General features: G+C 38.3%; 1 protein-coding gene across 21 annotated transcripts in view; it reads right to left on the minus strand.

Moving 5' to 3' along the window:
* Positions 1 to 13147, minus strand: part of SYNE1 (spectrin repeat containing nuclear envelope protein 1) — a 316411-nt gene that overhangs the window by 16108 nt on the left and 287156 nt on the right. For 19 of the 21 annotated variants that reach the window (XM_080389669.1, XM_080389663.1, XM_080389667.1 and 16 more), the window contains 8 exons: positions 11072 to 11259; positions 8776 to 8926; positions 5710 to 5892; positions 5163 to 5300; positions 4252 to 4443; positions 3060 to 3393; positions 2147 to 2215; positions 15 to 157 (listed from right to left, as the gene is read on the minus strand). In XM_080389669.1, coding sequence (XP_080245795.1) covers positions 15 to 157; positions 2147 to 2215; positions 3060 to 3393; positions 4252 to 4443; positions 5163 to 5300; positions 5710 to 5892; positions 8776 to 8926; positions 11072 to 11259 — 1398 coding nt within the window. The remainder of the gene's footprint in view (positions 1 to 14; positions 158 to 2146; positions 2216 to 3059; positions 3394 to 4251; positions 4444 to 5162; positions 5301 to 5709; positions 5893 to 8775; positions 8927 to 11071; positions 11260 to 13147) is intronic. The other 2 variants (XM_080389668.1, XM_080389674.1) reach the window with 1 other exon arrangement.

A 13147-nucleotide genomic window follows, 5' to 3' on the forward strand; every position in this document is an offset into this window, starting at 1 on the left:
CAAAATTCACGCACATATCCTTTATAACTGGAATCCAGCTCTGGTCCTGTAGGTGTTTTGCTGCGGATGATGTTTTCCGTTTGCTGTATTTGGAAACGACTGGTGTCTAAAGCCTTGTCCAGCTGTCGGATATGTGCTTCCAGGGCACCAGGTTCCCCTGTATCAAAACCAAAACCAGTAACTGTCACTCAAGTTTTGCCAAAGTTTTTCTTACCTTTTGCCCAGGCAGATCAATGTGAGGAATATTATCTAGATTAGACAGTAAAAGAGAAATGTTGACTGCAGCACTACGAGTGGTACAATGTCAAAGCAAACTGATTACAAGTTACATTAGAGGGTGTTAGTGACTTTCAGAGGACAGATGACTATACCAATGAACATGCTTGTCATAAGCATTCTATGAAAGAGTCCAAAGTTTAAAGCAGGCTTGCAAACTATTCTGAAGTGACTTTTTTCCTTCAGAGAATTCCTCATCTCTCTGAAGGGGAAAGTTCTTGGCAAGGTGTGCTCTAACTTCACTGATTTTGGAGAATGCCTTGCTGCCTTTCACAAACACTCTCAAATAAAACATCACATCCCAAACTCCTGATCCAAATCCACGTTAGAATTTGATTTCTCCTCATTTCTCTTTGTATTCCTTCTCTCCACTAAAATATAGTGGAATTTTGATCTACATGAAAGGATCCTATTTGTATACAATTTTGAAGATAAAAAGCGGTATATAAACACTAAGCAATACAGTTATAAATTATTTCTCAAAGTCTATAGATGACTGGATGTCTTGAAGGCCCACAGCAAGTAGTCCATGACTGACTAAGGGAATCACACTAAGCAGTAAAATTTATAGTATTTTCCCAAGTAGGCGTTTGATAAAAGTTATGCTTAACAGATCTGCAAAGTGGTATTTATCCAAGCCTTTTGGAACTCATACCAATGCTTTTGAAGCAGAACTACCTTGTATTTTCTTTATAGAGTTCAGCTGAATTCTGTGATATGCATTAGTTGCAATCAATTCTAATCTGAAGCAGGCTGAAGGCCAGAGGACCACCTGAGATCCCTCTTATCCATATTCTATCATTGTGCCTGATTTCCATCTGTTTACAAAGACAGTTCAGATTTATTCATACACAATTAAAAGCATGCATAGAGAAGGAGAGCCTTTTGTCCACCTAATTACAGAAAATGGAGTCTCTTGATGGTTAAGCTTTTTACATACAAAACATTGCCTCACCCCAAGTGGTCGGAAGAAAATACTCAACATTGCTTTCCCCTCGCTACTTTCAAAATTTTCACAGGTCAGAAAATATATATTCTACATATATTTTTCTATAGGTACTGCTACTATTTATACTCTTAATCAATCAGAATAATATTTCACTAGTTTGCGGAAAAAAAATGGACAGTGAACCTGAGGTCTGTGCCACAGACACTGAGATTTTAGATGTTTGTTATTTCAAATTTGCAATGAAGTAATTATTTCAAAAGAGGAAAACTGTGAAATCATGAGAGAAGGCATTTGTAAATGCATTTAATCCCTCTGAGAGAGTAATCTAACAAATGAAACAGTAGGTTTAATTTTGTGTAAAAAATACGTGAAAAAAAATTCACCTTCCCATATAAAGGACTAAGACAAAGACATTGGACTACAGTACCTCACCTTGGCATTATTATCATGTGAAACAACAACTAACCTAAAAGTTTATACCTAAGTAATAATCCAAGCTGTGGCTGTGTTAAAAATATAAGTACAGAAATGAACAATTAGGTTTTGCTCTCTACCTTTTCCTTCTGCCTTAATCTTTATAGAAACCACTCTTCTCTCAGAGATGTAACAAAGTATTAAGTCCTGTTGAGGACCCCAGAGACTAAAGATCAGAGTAACCTAATGGCCAGTTTAGTTCAGTTAGCCAACGTGTGAGGGCCAGTACTTCAAACACCATTGTTTCATCCATGCACCCAAGAATACTTTTCAGTGCAACAGAAAAGCAGGATTCTTCTATGTTAACATGCCAATGCTGCCATGTAAGAAATATTTATCTTTTTAAGTTGTGAAAAGTATAGCAGATGCTCAGAGAAGAGAAAGAAGTTATGCTTGTGCACTGTGGTATTTGCATCTGACTGTTCTTAAGTCTTTTTTGATGCCTACCAGAGATACTTTTGAGCGCGTTTTCTGTGAGTGTTACATAGGCCTCAAGAGTTTCAGGAATCTCTACATCTGAAAAAATAAAAGCACAGTCTAAATTGACAGCTCAGCAATGGCTGTCTCCTTACAGCAGGAGACCTTTTCATGGGATGGAATATATAAATGGTTCCAATAGCAAACATCCTTTCTGGAGAAGGAAAAAAGATGAAGACTGAAACCCAGGGAGCCTGCTACAAAGTCTCTTAATATCCAGGCAAACCTGATTCTTTTCAGAGCAATGATCTGGAAAGCAAAAGACAGCCACAAGAACAGAATATAATATACCAGTATGTCTTCCCCCAAAACTGGCTGCATTTGGGCACTTTCACTCATTAAGATTTATTACACAAAGCACACACACTTAGAAAGGATTTCCAACTTCACCGGAGAGCAAAACCCAAGATCCCTCCTCAGGCTAAACACTCAGTTGCTGGAGTCTTGCCTATGTAAGGATGGAGTTAAGATTTACTTAAGCATGTGATGATTTTGTCTGCAGATCTCTCCCACTGCATTTCTCCACCAGTTTATTCTGCACTTCTTGCCATATCCAGTACAGTTTCTTTTAGTCAGAATAACTTACGACACATTGCTGTTACAGATGACATATCCCATCTGGCAGGCCACAAGCACAGAGACACAGCCAACTCCCTGTCATATCATATATGCCTTTGAGATTTTCCAAGGCTGTAGTCATCCAGGAATCTCCATTGCTGTGTCTAAGGCCAGAAGGCCATTGGGATCACTTAGGGAAGTTATTTAAAATCTTCAGGGCCTATTTAAAATACTTTTCCATGACCATCTTTGCCAAGCAATCACACATGTAACATCTGCTTTTTTTTTACTAGCAGAAAAAAGAATGCACAATTTGCTACCATACCTGCTATACCAGCTGCTCCTCTCAGGTAGAAGTCCTTCTCTTGTCCTCCGTCTTCTTCCTCAGAGTGAAGTGCCCGTGAAACTGCTGTCTCCAGGTCTCTGCTAAGGTCGTAATCATGATCCCACTCCAGAGGAATGGAGTCCACGCTTGCAGGGGTATCTCGACCTGATCGCTCGCTTCTCACCGGCTGGGAAAGAGGCAGCGAAAGGTTGGAAGATGGGTGCGGGGAGAGAACGCTGTCCGCAGATTTGTCATGCCAGTGTATGTCAGAGAGATCTGCTGATTCATCCAGATCCACCTCTCTGTCAGAGAGGTCATGTTCGTCATCTGTCAGCTAGAAGCATAATGCAAACAGAACTATCAATGAAAAGCGCAGAGGCACTGCACGGTCAACCTGGCTTGGCGAAATAAAGTAGCATTAAGCAACAGTCACAGTGATGGGGTTTCCATTTTGCATTCTTTTGCATTTTCCTTAATTATTTTAAGGTGCACTAAAAACCAAAGCAACAAAAAAATTCATAATGCAAGCTCATTTTAGTAACTTAAGGCACCACAAAGTCTCACATCAAGCGTATCCAGGCTTTCTACTGATGCCACTGCAATGCAGACATCAAGTTAAAGAAAACTCTGGAATCAAGTCATAGGAAGTATATGTGATCTTTATCACGAACGCTAGTGTCACTATATTCTTTCATATTTTAAAAAATCCTGGGTTTTGTTCCTTTCCTTCCACAGGAGTTGAGCTACCAAAAATCATTATTCAACTGTGTGTTCAGTTCTATGAAAAATGTTTATTCTGATGGGAAAAAACATTTTATCATTGTGTTTCAAACAAACAGAACCCAATAAGCAGCCAATGAAGCTATCTGACAGAGCAGGGAGATGTTCTTATTCTTACTGCCAGTACTACACTGCTACCCCCATTAATAAAGTTTTTAAAATCTCCAATTTGCATGGATTTTCATGATGACTTACAAAAATTCCAGATCTAGTGAGTTTGCTTTCTGAACAGGACAAAAATAGCAGATAATGAAGGGAGGCAGAAGGTCAGGGTTGTAACAAAATTAAACCACAGGATTTTTGGAAAGTTACAGAAGTTTCACGTTAGTTTGTTTCAGCATCTTTCTCTCTCCTCATTCTTGTAAAACAGCAAACAAACCAAACAAATACGTCGGTATGTAGGTATACACACAGGAAGGCGGATGAGTTTCTTGTGATAGCGTTCCACACGTCCAAAGACCTCTTGACAGTAACGACGCAGCTCATCTAGCTCTTCTTCAATGACAGCTGCATCCATGGGCTCACTTTTCTCAATGAGTTGCTCACCCTGCACAATTATCTGCTCAATTTTGTTGTTGTTCAGTGAAATTTCTTGCTGAAAAGCCTGTATAAAAGAGAAGCCCATGCTTTATAAATGGAACCAACATTGTAACAACCTAAGTTATTAAGAATGCAAACCTTAAGAATTTTTCAGCAAGAGTGGTGTGTGGGTAACTAACAGGGATTGTTCCAAATATTCTGGCATGAGCAACAGTGAGCAATTAAATTTAGCATTCCACAGTCTCTCTAGCTTAAAAACAGTGATACTTACTGGTTTACCATCTCATTCCTCGCTTGTTGTATTTGGAAAGAAAGCTCTTCTCTAAACAAGCCATGACCATGACCAAATGTCTAGAATGAACACAGATGCTAAAACTAACACACTGGAATTTTGGATAATACGACATTTGATATTTTTCTCTCCAGATAATGACTTTTCTGATGCAGAAATGGCTGACAAATGTAGTAATTCTTAGGTGTCAGCAATAATGGAGAGTTGACATCAATAATTTTTATTGACATTTCCTCTTTTGATTAGGGAATGGAGACTATCACCCTTGCTTTTTTGAAAATTTTCACAGCTCAAAGATCTTTTACTCTGGCAGACAAGTACATACCGAAACCTGACAGCCCGTAAGTTCTGAGGCTAAAGTCTCAGTCTGCCAGTAAGGGACTGTGTTGAGCTGCATTTTTTGCATATTGTTTCTTAAATTCTTTTCCCATCATGAATGTTTTTATTCCTTCTCTCATCCCTCCTCCTGTTACCACTCAATTATTCTTTACCTTAAGTTGCTTTATCTTTGCTTGGACATCACACTCTGAGAAATGCTCAATGTTGGTCAGCTGCAGGTCCATTTCTGTTAGCCATACCAGGATGCTATCACGTGCCGTCTCAAACTCCTCACGCTGGCCAATAAAATGCTGGGGAGTGCAAAATGGAGTAGCATGAAATAACCAAACAACTCAAAAACCCCCAGCAATAGTGGTTCTCCAAGGAAACGGCTATCACGCCCATCAAACCTAACCTAAATTCAGTACACCATCTTTCCTTTTCTACATGCTTTTCAGTAACACCATCTACAGCTGCAATTAGCTGACCTATGAAAGTTATCTTCTGTGAAGGAGGTGGTGTTTGAGGTCACCAAGCATTTCCCTACAGATTTCATGCTTTGGTTACCTCAGGCAAAGTAGACTGATGAGCTCCCTTCCTCTTCCAAAGATAGAAATCCCCTCAAAACCACTGCAAATGCATTAAACCAGGAAGCTCCTTGAGCACTCCTGTTTTGTAAGTATAGTACTGAACTTGAAGGGCTAAAAAATGGAAAAATACTTTTAGCCTGCGCAGGATGGAGGTAACTCGCTTTTGTAAGTTGTCCCATCTCTGGTTCCCCTCATGAACCATCTGCTTAAGGCTGCAGTCAGAGTCAGTGCGATTCTCTCGGGCCAGGCGGCGATACTGTTTATTGATCAGCTCCAGCTGAGTCAGACTTTCATGCACTTGTCTCTGGAAGGCCTAAAGCAAATGAACAAAAGACACCATCAGATTTTTAATAACTGAAATCAGGATACATATATTACTGCCTCCCTTTATTCTGACCCTGCTTTTACATTCTGACCTGTGTTAGCTGAAAGATTTTGCTATGGATGCAGACACCTCCTGAGGGTTATCATAATGAGAGGCTGCCTTCTAATTAAAATGAGCAAAAAAGGAAAAGACTTTACAAAACTGACATAGTTCACTGGATGAGAAATTGCAACATGAATACCCATTAAAATGGCAAATCAGCAACCAAAAAAAAGACTCCCCTTTTGACTCAATTGTATGCCTTCGTATTTGAGAACAGAATACAAACAATGAATATGAAATATCTTTTTTAAAATGAACAGAAATCCAAGATTCCTGTGGCTTCACTGGATTTCCTCACACACACTGAATTTGCTGAAGTGCAAACATTGAAGACGTTTGAGCAATTGTTTATTCTTTTACCAAAAATAGTGAAAAACGGTACTGAAGGAATCATCTTTTTACTTCCAGTATACTGGTATATAAGTAAGTTTTGTCTTAAAATTTTAATGTGAAGAAGATTTAATGAACATCCCTACCAACTTGTGGCTGGACAAGTGTCTGCACCATGTACTTTCAGTGCTTCCTCTACTGTTAGAAAAGCTTCAGTCACCCAGCTGGGGAGCAGCAACAATAGCTGACTTAGCCCATGAGTTTCATGTTGTGACTAGCAATCACAAAGCAAACTGGAGAAAGCATATTGTAAAAAGCTGACTGAATTGATTCCTTCAAAAACAAATAAAAAAAAGAATAATTAAAAAAACCCCCTACTTTTTTTTATGTCGTCAAAGAAACAGAAAAGCAATCGATCAAAGGAAGACTTAAAAACATAGACTACACCAGCTCTTTTTTGAATATAAGTAGGTTTTTGCTTCCATTTTAGTTCTATAAGCTTGCTTTCTGGTATCTCACAATGAAAACAAACAGTGAATCAATTCCAAAATCAGATACCACCCTTACTAAGGACAGGAGAAGTATGATAGATTTTCTGTACAGCAATTTTCATTAAAATCAGCTAACACATGAGATTTCTATATAAACAATATATACTCTTTATATTGTACCAGTCAAAGCTAAAAATAAAATAAGCACATTTCTGCTGTAATACCAGAGACAAAAGTAACAAAGCTACTTAAAAAAAAAAAAAAAAATCAAGGTCACAGTCCTCTCAGTATACCTATTCCCCTCATTACATGGCCTTTAAATTGGGTAGGGAGCAACCAACACTGAGCAAACAGGAGTGAAAACAGTAGAACTGAATTCACTTCAAATTGCACAAGGAGGCAATTCTCATATCAGAGGCACAAATCTGACTGTATTTACTAGGATCATGAAACCTAAAAGTGTGCAGTTGTGTTTCACCTGTTACCAAGACCTGTCCAGCAAAAGAACAGCTGTGTATTTGTCTTCCATTTTTTCAGCTCAGCTACACAAGAATGCATCTGTTGCATTCTTCCCTGTAAACTCTTTTCATTTCTCCAGAAAGTACTGGAGAGGAAGGAGTTTGATTTTGTGCAGTGAAGTTAGCAAGATCTATCTCTGACCTCCACACTCAGGAACTGAAAGGGTCTTGCGTGGGCTGCTGGGCTTTTTTTTTTTTTTTTTTTTTTAACTGTAGACAGTAAAAAGTCCACAAGTCTGCAGGAGAGGGAACGTCACCATGAAGGCTGAGGTTCAACGACAATGACTGGGCAGTCAGATTAGCTGTAAAAAAAGACAGCCAAGATATTTTTGGTACTGTTTCTCATCACTAAACAAGAGATTTAGATCCTGATCACTGAAAAAAAGGGACAATGGGAAGGAGGTCTGAGACAGAGTACTTGTGTCCAGGAAGCAAACGTTTTTATACTATGGTAACCCACCTCACCATAATGAAGTCTAGCAGTGTTTAACAACAAAACCTGGCTGTTAAATTCAGAAATGTGAATGTCAATTATAAAACTTCAACCAGTGCTTCACATTATGTTTTTGAATTAATTGTTGAACCAAAAAGTATTAACTGGTATTAAGACACTGTTTAAAATTTGCATTTCTTTTCCATAGCAAATACTTTACAGCACTTTACAGAATTGCCTAAATTGTTCTCTTTCTTCAGAATTATTTTCCTCTCTTGTCCTGATATGCTCCTTGCAAATATGAAGCTAAGCAAAAGACTTTCACCTGTGACCAGCCACATGACATGTGTGTGTGCTTTACACACAGGAATAAATGCCATTTGAATTATCAGACAAGCCACCACATTGTAGTAGACACAACAGAGTTATGTAACAAGCTCTTAAGCATTGACTGAAGTGACAGCTTGTCAGTTTTGAAGCATGCACTTAACTTTTAAGTCACAGGGGATACCATGTGGACATATAACAATACTTGCACAAAGATGAATTTGAGGTATATGGATCTAAAATGGGGATACTGAACGAAAAGAGTTCTGAGGGCTGGTTTCAGAGAGTTACAGAATGAAGAGGAAGGATAAAGCCAAAGCAAAAGCTAAAACATACAGCATGCATTTGAAGAGGTGCTTGGTGAAGCGAGATTTATGAATGCTCTGGGGCACCTACTGATTAAACATATTTAAAAGTTGCAGAAATAAAAAAGGTGCTAACTTTGGTGAACAAAGCAAGTGAGAGTGGATTGATTCATTAGCATTTTCAGTTGCCACCTTCCACTTTATTTTCATCCTAGAAACTTGCTACTGAAGGCTGCTACAAAATCATCAACTCCTCTATATTAATACAGTGTCTCTGCTGAGTGACTTGTGTATGGGAAGGAAGAACACCAGCTGGCTTCTGTAATGTGATCAGTAGATATTACATTTCGACTATTATAAATCACCTCAAATTTCTTCAGTTCTTCCTTAGCAACCGTGTAAAGCACACCAGAGGAGCTTGGGAAAGCAGCTGTCCTCTCAGAGGTTTTTAGCCAGTCTTCAAACCTAGAGTAGTCATCCAAAAACTTTTGCCATAGCCGCCACGTCTCTTCAATTCTGCAATAGATAATGGAAAATTACGGAATGCTCGGACTGAAGGCCAGCTGATCTACACAACTTTAACTAATCGTCTACAACAGCAAAGTAGTGCTGCATCAGACAATAACCATTTTTTAATCTAACTCAGACAGCCAGGCTGATAAACAGACCACAGGGAAGGCTGGCTCATTCCAGACTGAGCTAGAATAAGATGATGGCATTTTTTTTTTTTAATGCATCTAATTTTGGCATCAGTATAAAAAGAAAGTTGTAAGTATGCAATACGAGCTCTAAAAATCTGAGCACATGCCAAATCACTTCTGAAATACAGTCACAGGGTAGGTACCTAAGCCAGTATTTTAGAGATTAGAAATTCCATGCTACCTTCAACTGCAGAACTTTTTCTTACAGGATGCTTAAGAAGTTGCAGGATGTATTTTAAAGTTCTCAGTCATTATTCTGCATTGCAAAGGGATATGAAATTTTTTTTGCATTCACCAACAAGTGGTAAAATGCTATCTCTCAATATGCACTGTAAACATTTCTATTTAAAAAAATTAAAAGTTATTCCAACACTTAAAAACACCCCTTGACTTCAGTTGAATATGTAAAAATAGTGTCTGACTCTTGATCCTAAATCAAATTGGCTTGATACTGAGACTGCAAAATCCCAAGAACTTCAGCATCACTTGACTCCAAATAACAAGCTCTTTTTTTGGACAGGTTGTATTAAAGCAGAAGTTTGTCTGTTTTTACATACAGAATACATCTTTCCCAAATCTTAGATATGCAAGTCTGAAAAGGACCTGATCCATGCAAAATTTATGCTTTGCTGATGATGTTTAACCTTAAGTTTGAAGTTGCTTTTTAACATGAATAACTGTTTCTAGTACAATAAAGATTCTAAATACTGATACCTCAGTTAACTTACAAATCTGCATAAAGTGTGCATTGCAAGAAAGTAAAATAGAGTTCAATGCACTATTCCACATTAAATTAAAATAGTTCTGAATTAATTTGCTGGACACAATGGTATGAAGAGCTGTACATTTTCAAGACAAACTGTGTCAAAAATAGAACTTATAAGCTGTATTTATATATATACACTATACAAGAATTACCATAGCAATATTATAAAATCAGTCAAAGATAGCAGTCTGTGGATATAAGGCGGCACAACTTAAAAGCAACATTTTTTTTGCACAAAATAAAGAAAACCTTTACTAAATACATTAAGAATATCCCACAAAACCAAAGATCATATAAAGTTCAATTCAGCATTTTGAAGTCATAAACTTTACCTAGAGTTCTTGATGTGACTATGTAAACATCAGAGAAATTAGATTCATAACTTAAAAAGATACAGACAAGATCTTCATAAATAGAGGAGTTCAAAAAGTTTAACATGTATTATTACTGGTTACATAGCACTGGCACAATCTAGCCTACATCACTATGACTATCAAACCCACCCGTGCTATCCTAGGTGTAAATAGAAAACAATGAATCATCTGGATACCGTGGACATGCAGGGTACAGATGGTCTAAGCATGAGCAGTAAACCAGACCACACCCAAGATGTTTGGGTGCTGTAGCCCACGCTTGCTCAGCAGAGCTAAGGTGGACAGATGAGGAAATTCCATATGAGCGTCCAGTCCTACAATTCTTTCAAATAAACAAAATCGGACATAAGAGAAACTGCAGGGGAACATTAGGTGCATGAAAACTAACACCTGGAATAACATTCCACCATTCAGTAACTAGTTTCCCCAAGCTTCAGTAGTTCTGTGGTAAACTTAAGTGTTACAACTCCCCCTTTTAGGTCATGTTTTCTAAATCTCTTGGATTCACTGCTGTCATCTAAGCTTTCTCTATTTTCTCGTAATTTCTCTGGGCCATGGGAAACAAGACATCATTCCATCAAAGGCCTTGTGAGCAAAATTTGGTAACTGGTATCTGTACCTTGTACAAAGGCGCATACAAATGCAATCTGGAATTTCTTTTTTTCCCCCATACAGTGACAGCTATTGGTTTTTATTCAGTGTATGACCTTTTCCTGACCCCTACACCCTTTTCTTCAGTACTGCAACCCTATAACGTATATCCCATCCTGTATTTGTGCCCATGGAAGGAAATAATAACCTGTAGACCCTTCAGACTTACTTAAGTCGCCTTTCCATTGACATTGCACAAATGTTCCTCCACCTTCTGTCCAGATTGCGTGTAGCCTGCTGGATAGAGTCACACTCTGCTTCTGTGGCACAAGCATCACAGTCATGAAGAAGCACTTCACACAGATTGAGAACAGATGCCACTCCAGTGCTGTGTTTCTCTATGTCCCTCTGAAGTTCCTGCAAGTGAAGAAGTTAATTCTTAAGAGAAATTGCAAAACATGCATAACTACAAATGCCTTTCTCGGCTACTTATTAAAAAATAGATTTAATAAGCTTGTGAATGGGAGAAACACATTTAATGAATACCTATTAAGAGACTGCATCTGCACAAGTGGTATTGCAAAGTTATTAATGAAGCCAGGAGACCCTGGAAGCATGCACAGCTCCCCAGGGACTACAAACACCAAATCATAACCTGGGACAAACTGCCAGAGCACTGCATGCTCAGCTGAGCATCTTCCACACACATTTAATCAACATCACCAATGAACGGTGGAATTATTCCCAGCCCTTTCCCGTTATCACACTGTAAAGCAGCAGTTAGTAAGAGAAGTGTGACAAGAAAATACGTTCTTATCTACTGCAAAGGTTTGGTGGAGGCACCCTTTGTTAACCTACTCTTCCTCAGGTGAGCTAGCTGCAAAGTGGCATGCTTGACATGGAGACCGGCAGCAGCATGTGTTGAACAGTGCATCTCTAGGAGGAGATTTTTCTTCCTTGAACTTTCCAATTCTATAGCATTTTCATTGGAAATGGAAAAGGAAAATTCAGGACAACTAAAGAAAATGCACTTACACTGTCTTAGCACTTATATGTGATCAGTATTCTCTCTCCTGTTGGTTTCTTGGTTGCAATGGCTTTTCTACACTGTTGATAATGTTTCATCTTGAAGCAATGTTTCAGCTCATTTTGAACTATAGGTTCAAATTAAGACAAGCCATAAAAGTAATTAGCTATTGCTGTTGGATCAGCGCAAGGAAAAGAAACCCTGCTTGACTTCTGCCTATGTTTGCAATGAATCATCATAATGTTAGATGGAAAAATCAGGATGGACAATAACAAAGCCAAGACAACAATTCCAATAGTGACAAAGAAGTACTAACGTGACTACATCAAAAAGTGATACGTTGCATCTAGAATACTATGTTCACTTCTGATTCAGATGAAGAAAAGAACTGTTAAGACTAGAGTTAGAGATGTGGAAGTTTACTTAGGAGAACAAGAACTTGGCAGCTTGAGGACTGCTCTTTATAATTTTGCTAGTGAAGTAAACTGTAACATGCCAAGGGAAATATAGTGTCAACATATTGTCTCTACATACATTTAAGGACTAACTAGAGGAACTTTTCTTACAACTAGCGGTATGATGTTCTGAAAATGCCTTCCAGCAGGAAATGAGATCTGAATGTAGAATCTAAAAACCTCAGCAAATTTCAAATGGAGCAAGGTCAACTTGTAACAACCAGCTGATTTGATTGTTTGTGATAACTGGGGTTGCACTCAATGAAGTAATTTATTTCCTTTTCTCATCTATGAAACAGAAAGCTATTTTGTGAACTTCTACATGAGACCACCAAGCTGAAAAATGAGACCATCAAGTGGAAAATCACAATGTTTTCTTCCTCAGTGCTGGCCCTTTCACTTTCATTTGCCTGGAAAACACTTTCATTGTGATGTCCACGTGCTTACTCTTCTTTCTACCCATCCTGAAATGTTATATAAGGATGGATACTGTAAATAGATACTCTATTGAACACAAACTCCAGACAGCCATGAGACTTGAGGTTAAGTAAGTTCAGGTAACACAATCTCCTTCCTGCTGTTTTGGAGTACAGCAGTAGTGAGAACTCCCAGTTCATGGACCTGAGGATTCCTAAGGATTAAACTTTTTTATTTACCTACAGAACCTTTCTACAAGAAAGGCCTTACATTGTTTTTTCTCCATAGCCTTATATTTCTTCCCCACATTTTAAAAGGGTCTGTGTTTATTAGAAAGCATTTAGCCTTTGAGTTAGTTCACAAAGCAACATGACTTTTATGCACAACTGTCACCCACATACAGCTT

The sequence above is a fragment of the Falco punctatus genome (assembly GCF_963210335.1).
Source record: "Falco punctatus genome assembly, chromosome: 5".
Lineage (NCBI taxonomy): Eukaryota > Metazoa > Chordata > Aves > Falconiformes > Falconidae > Falco > Falco punctatus.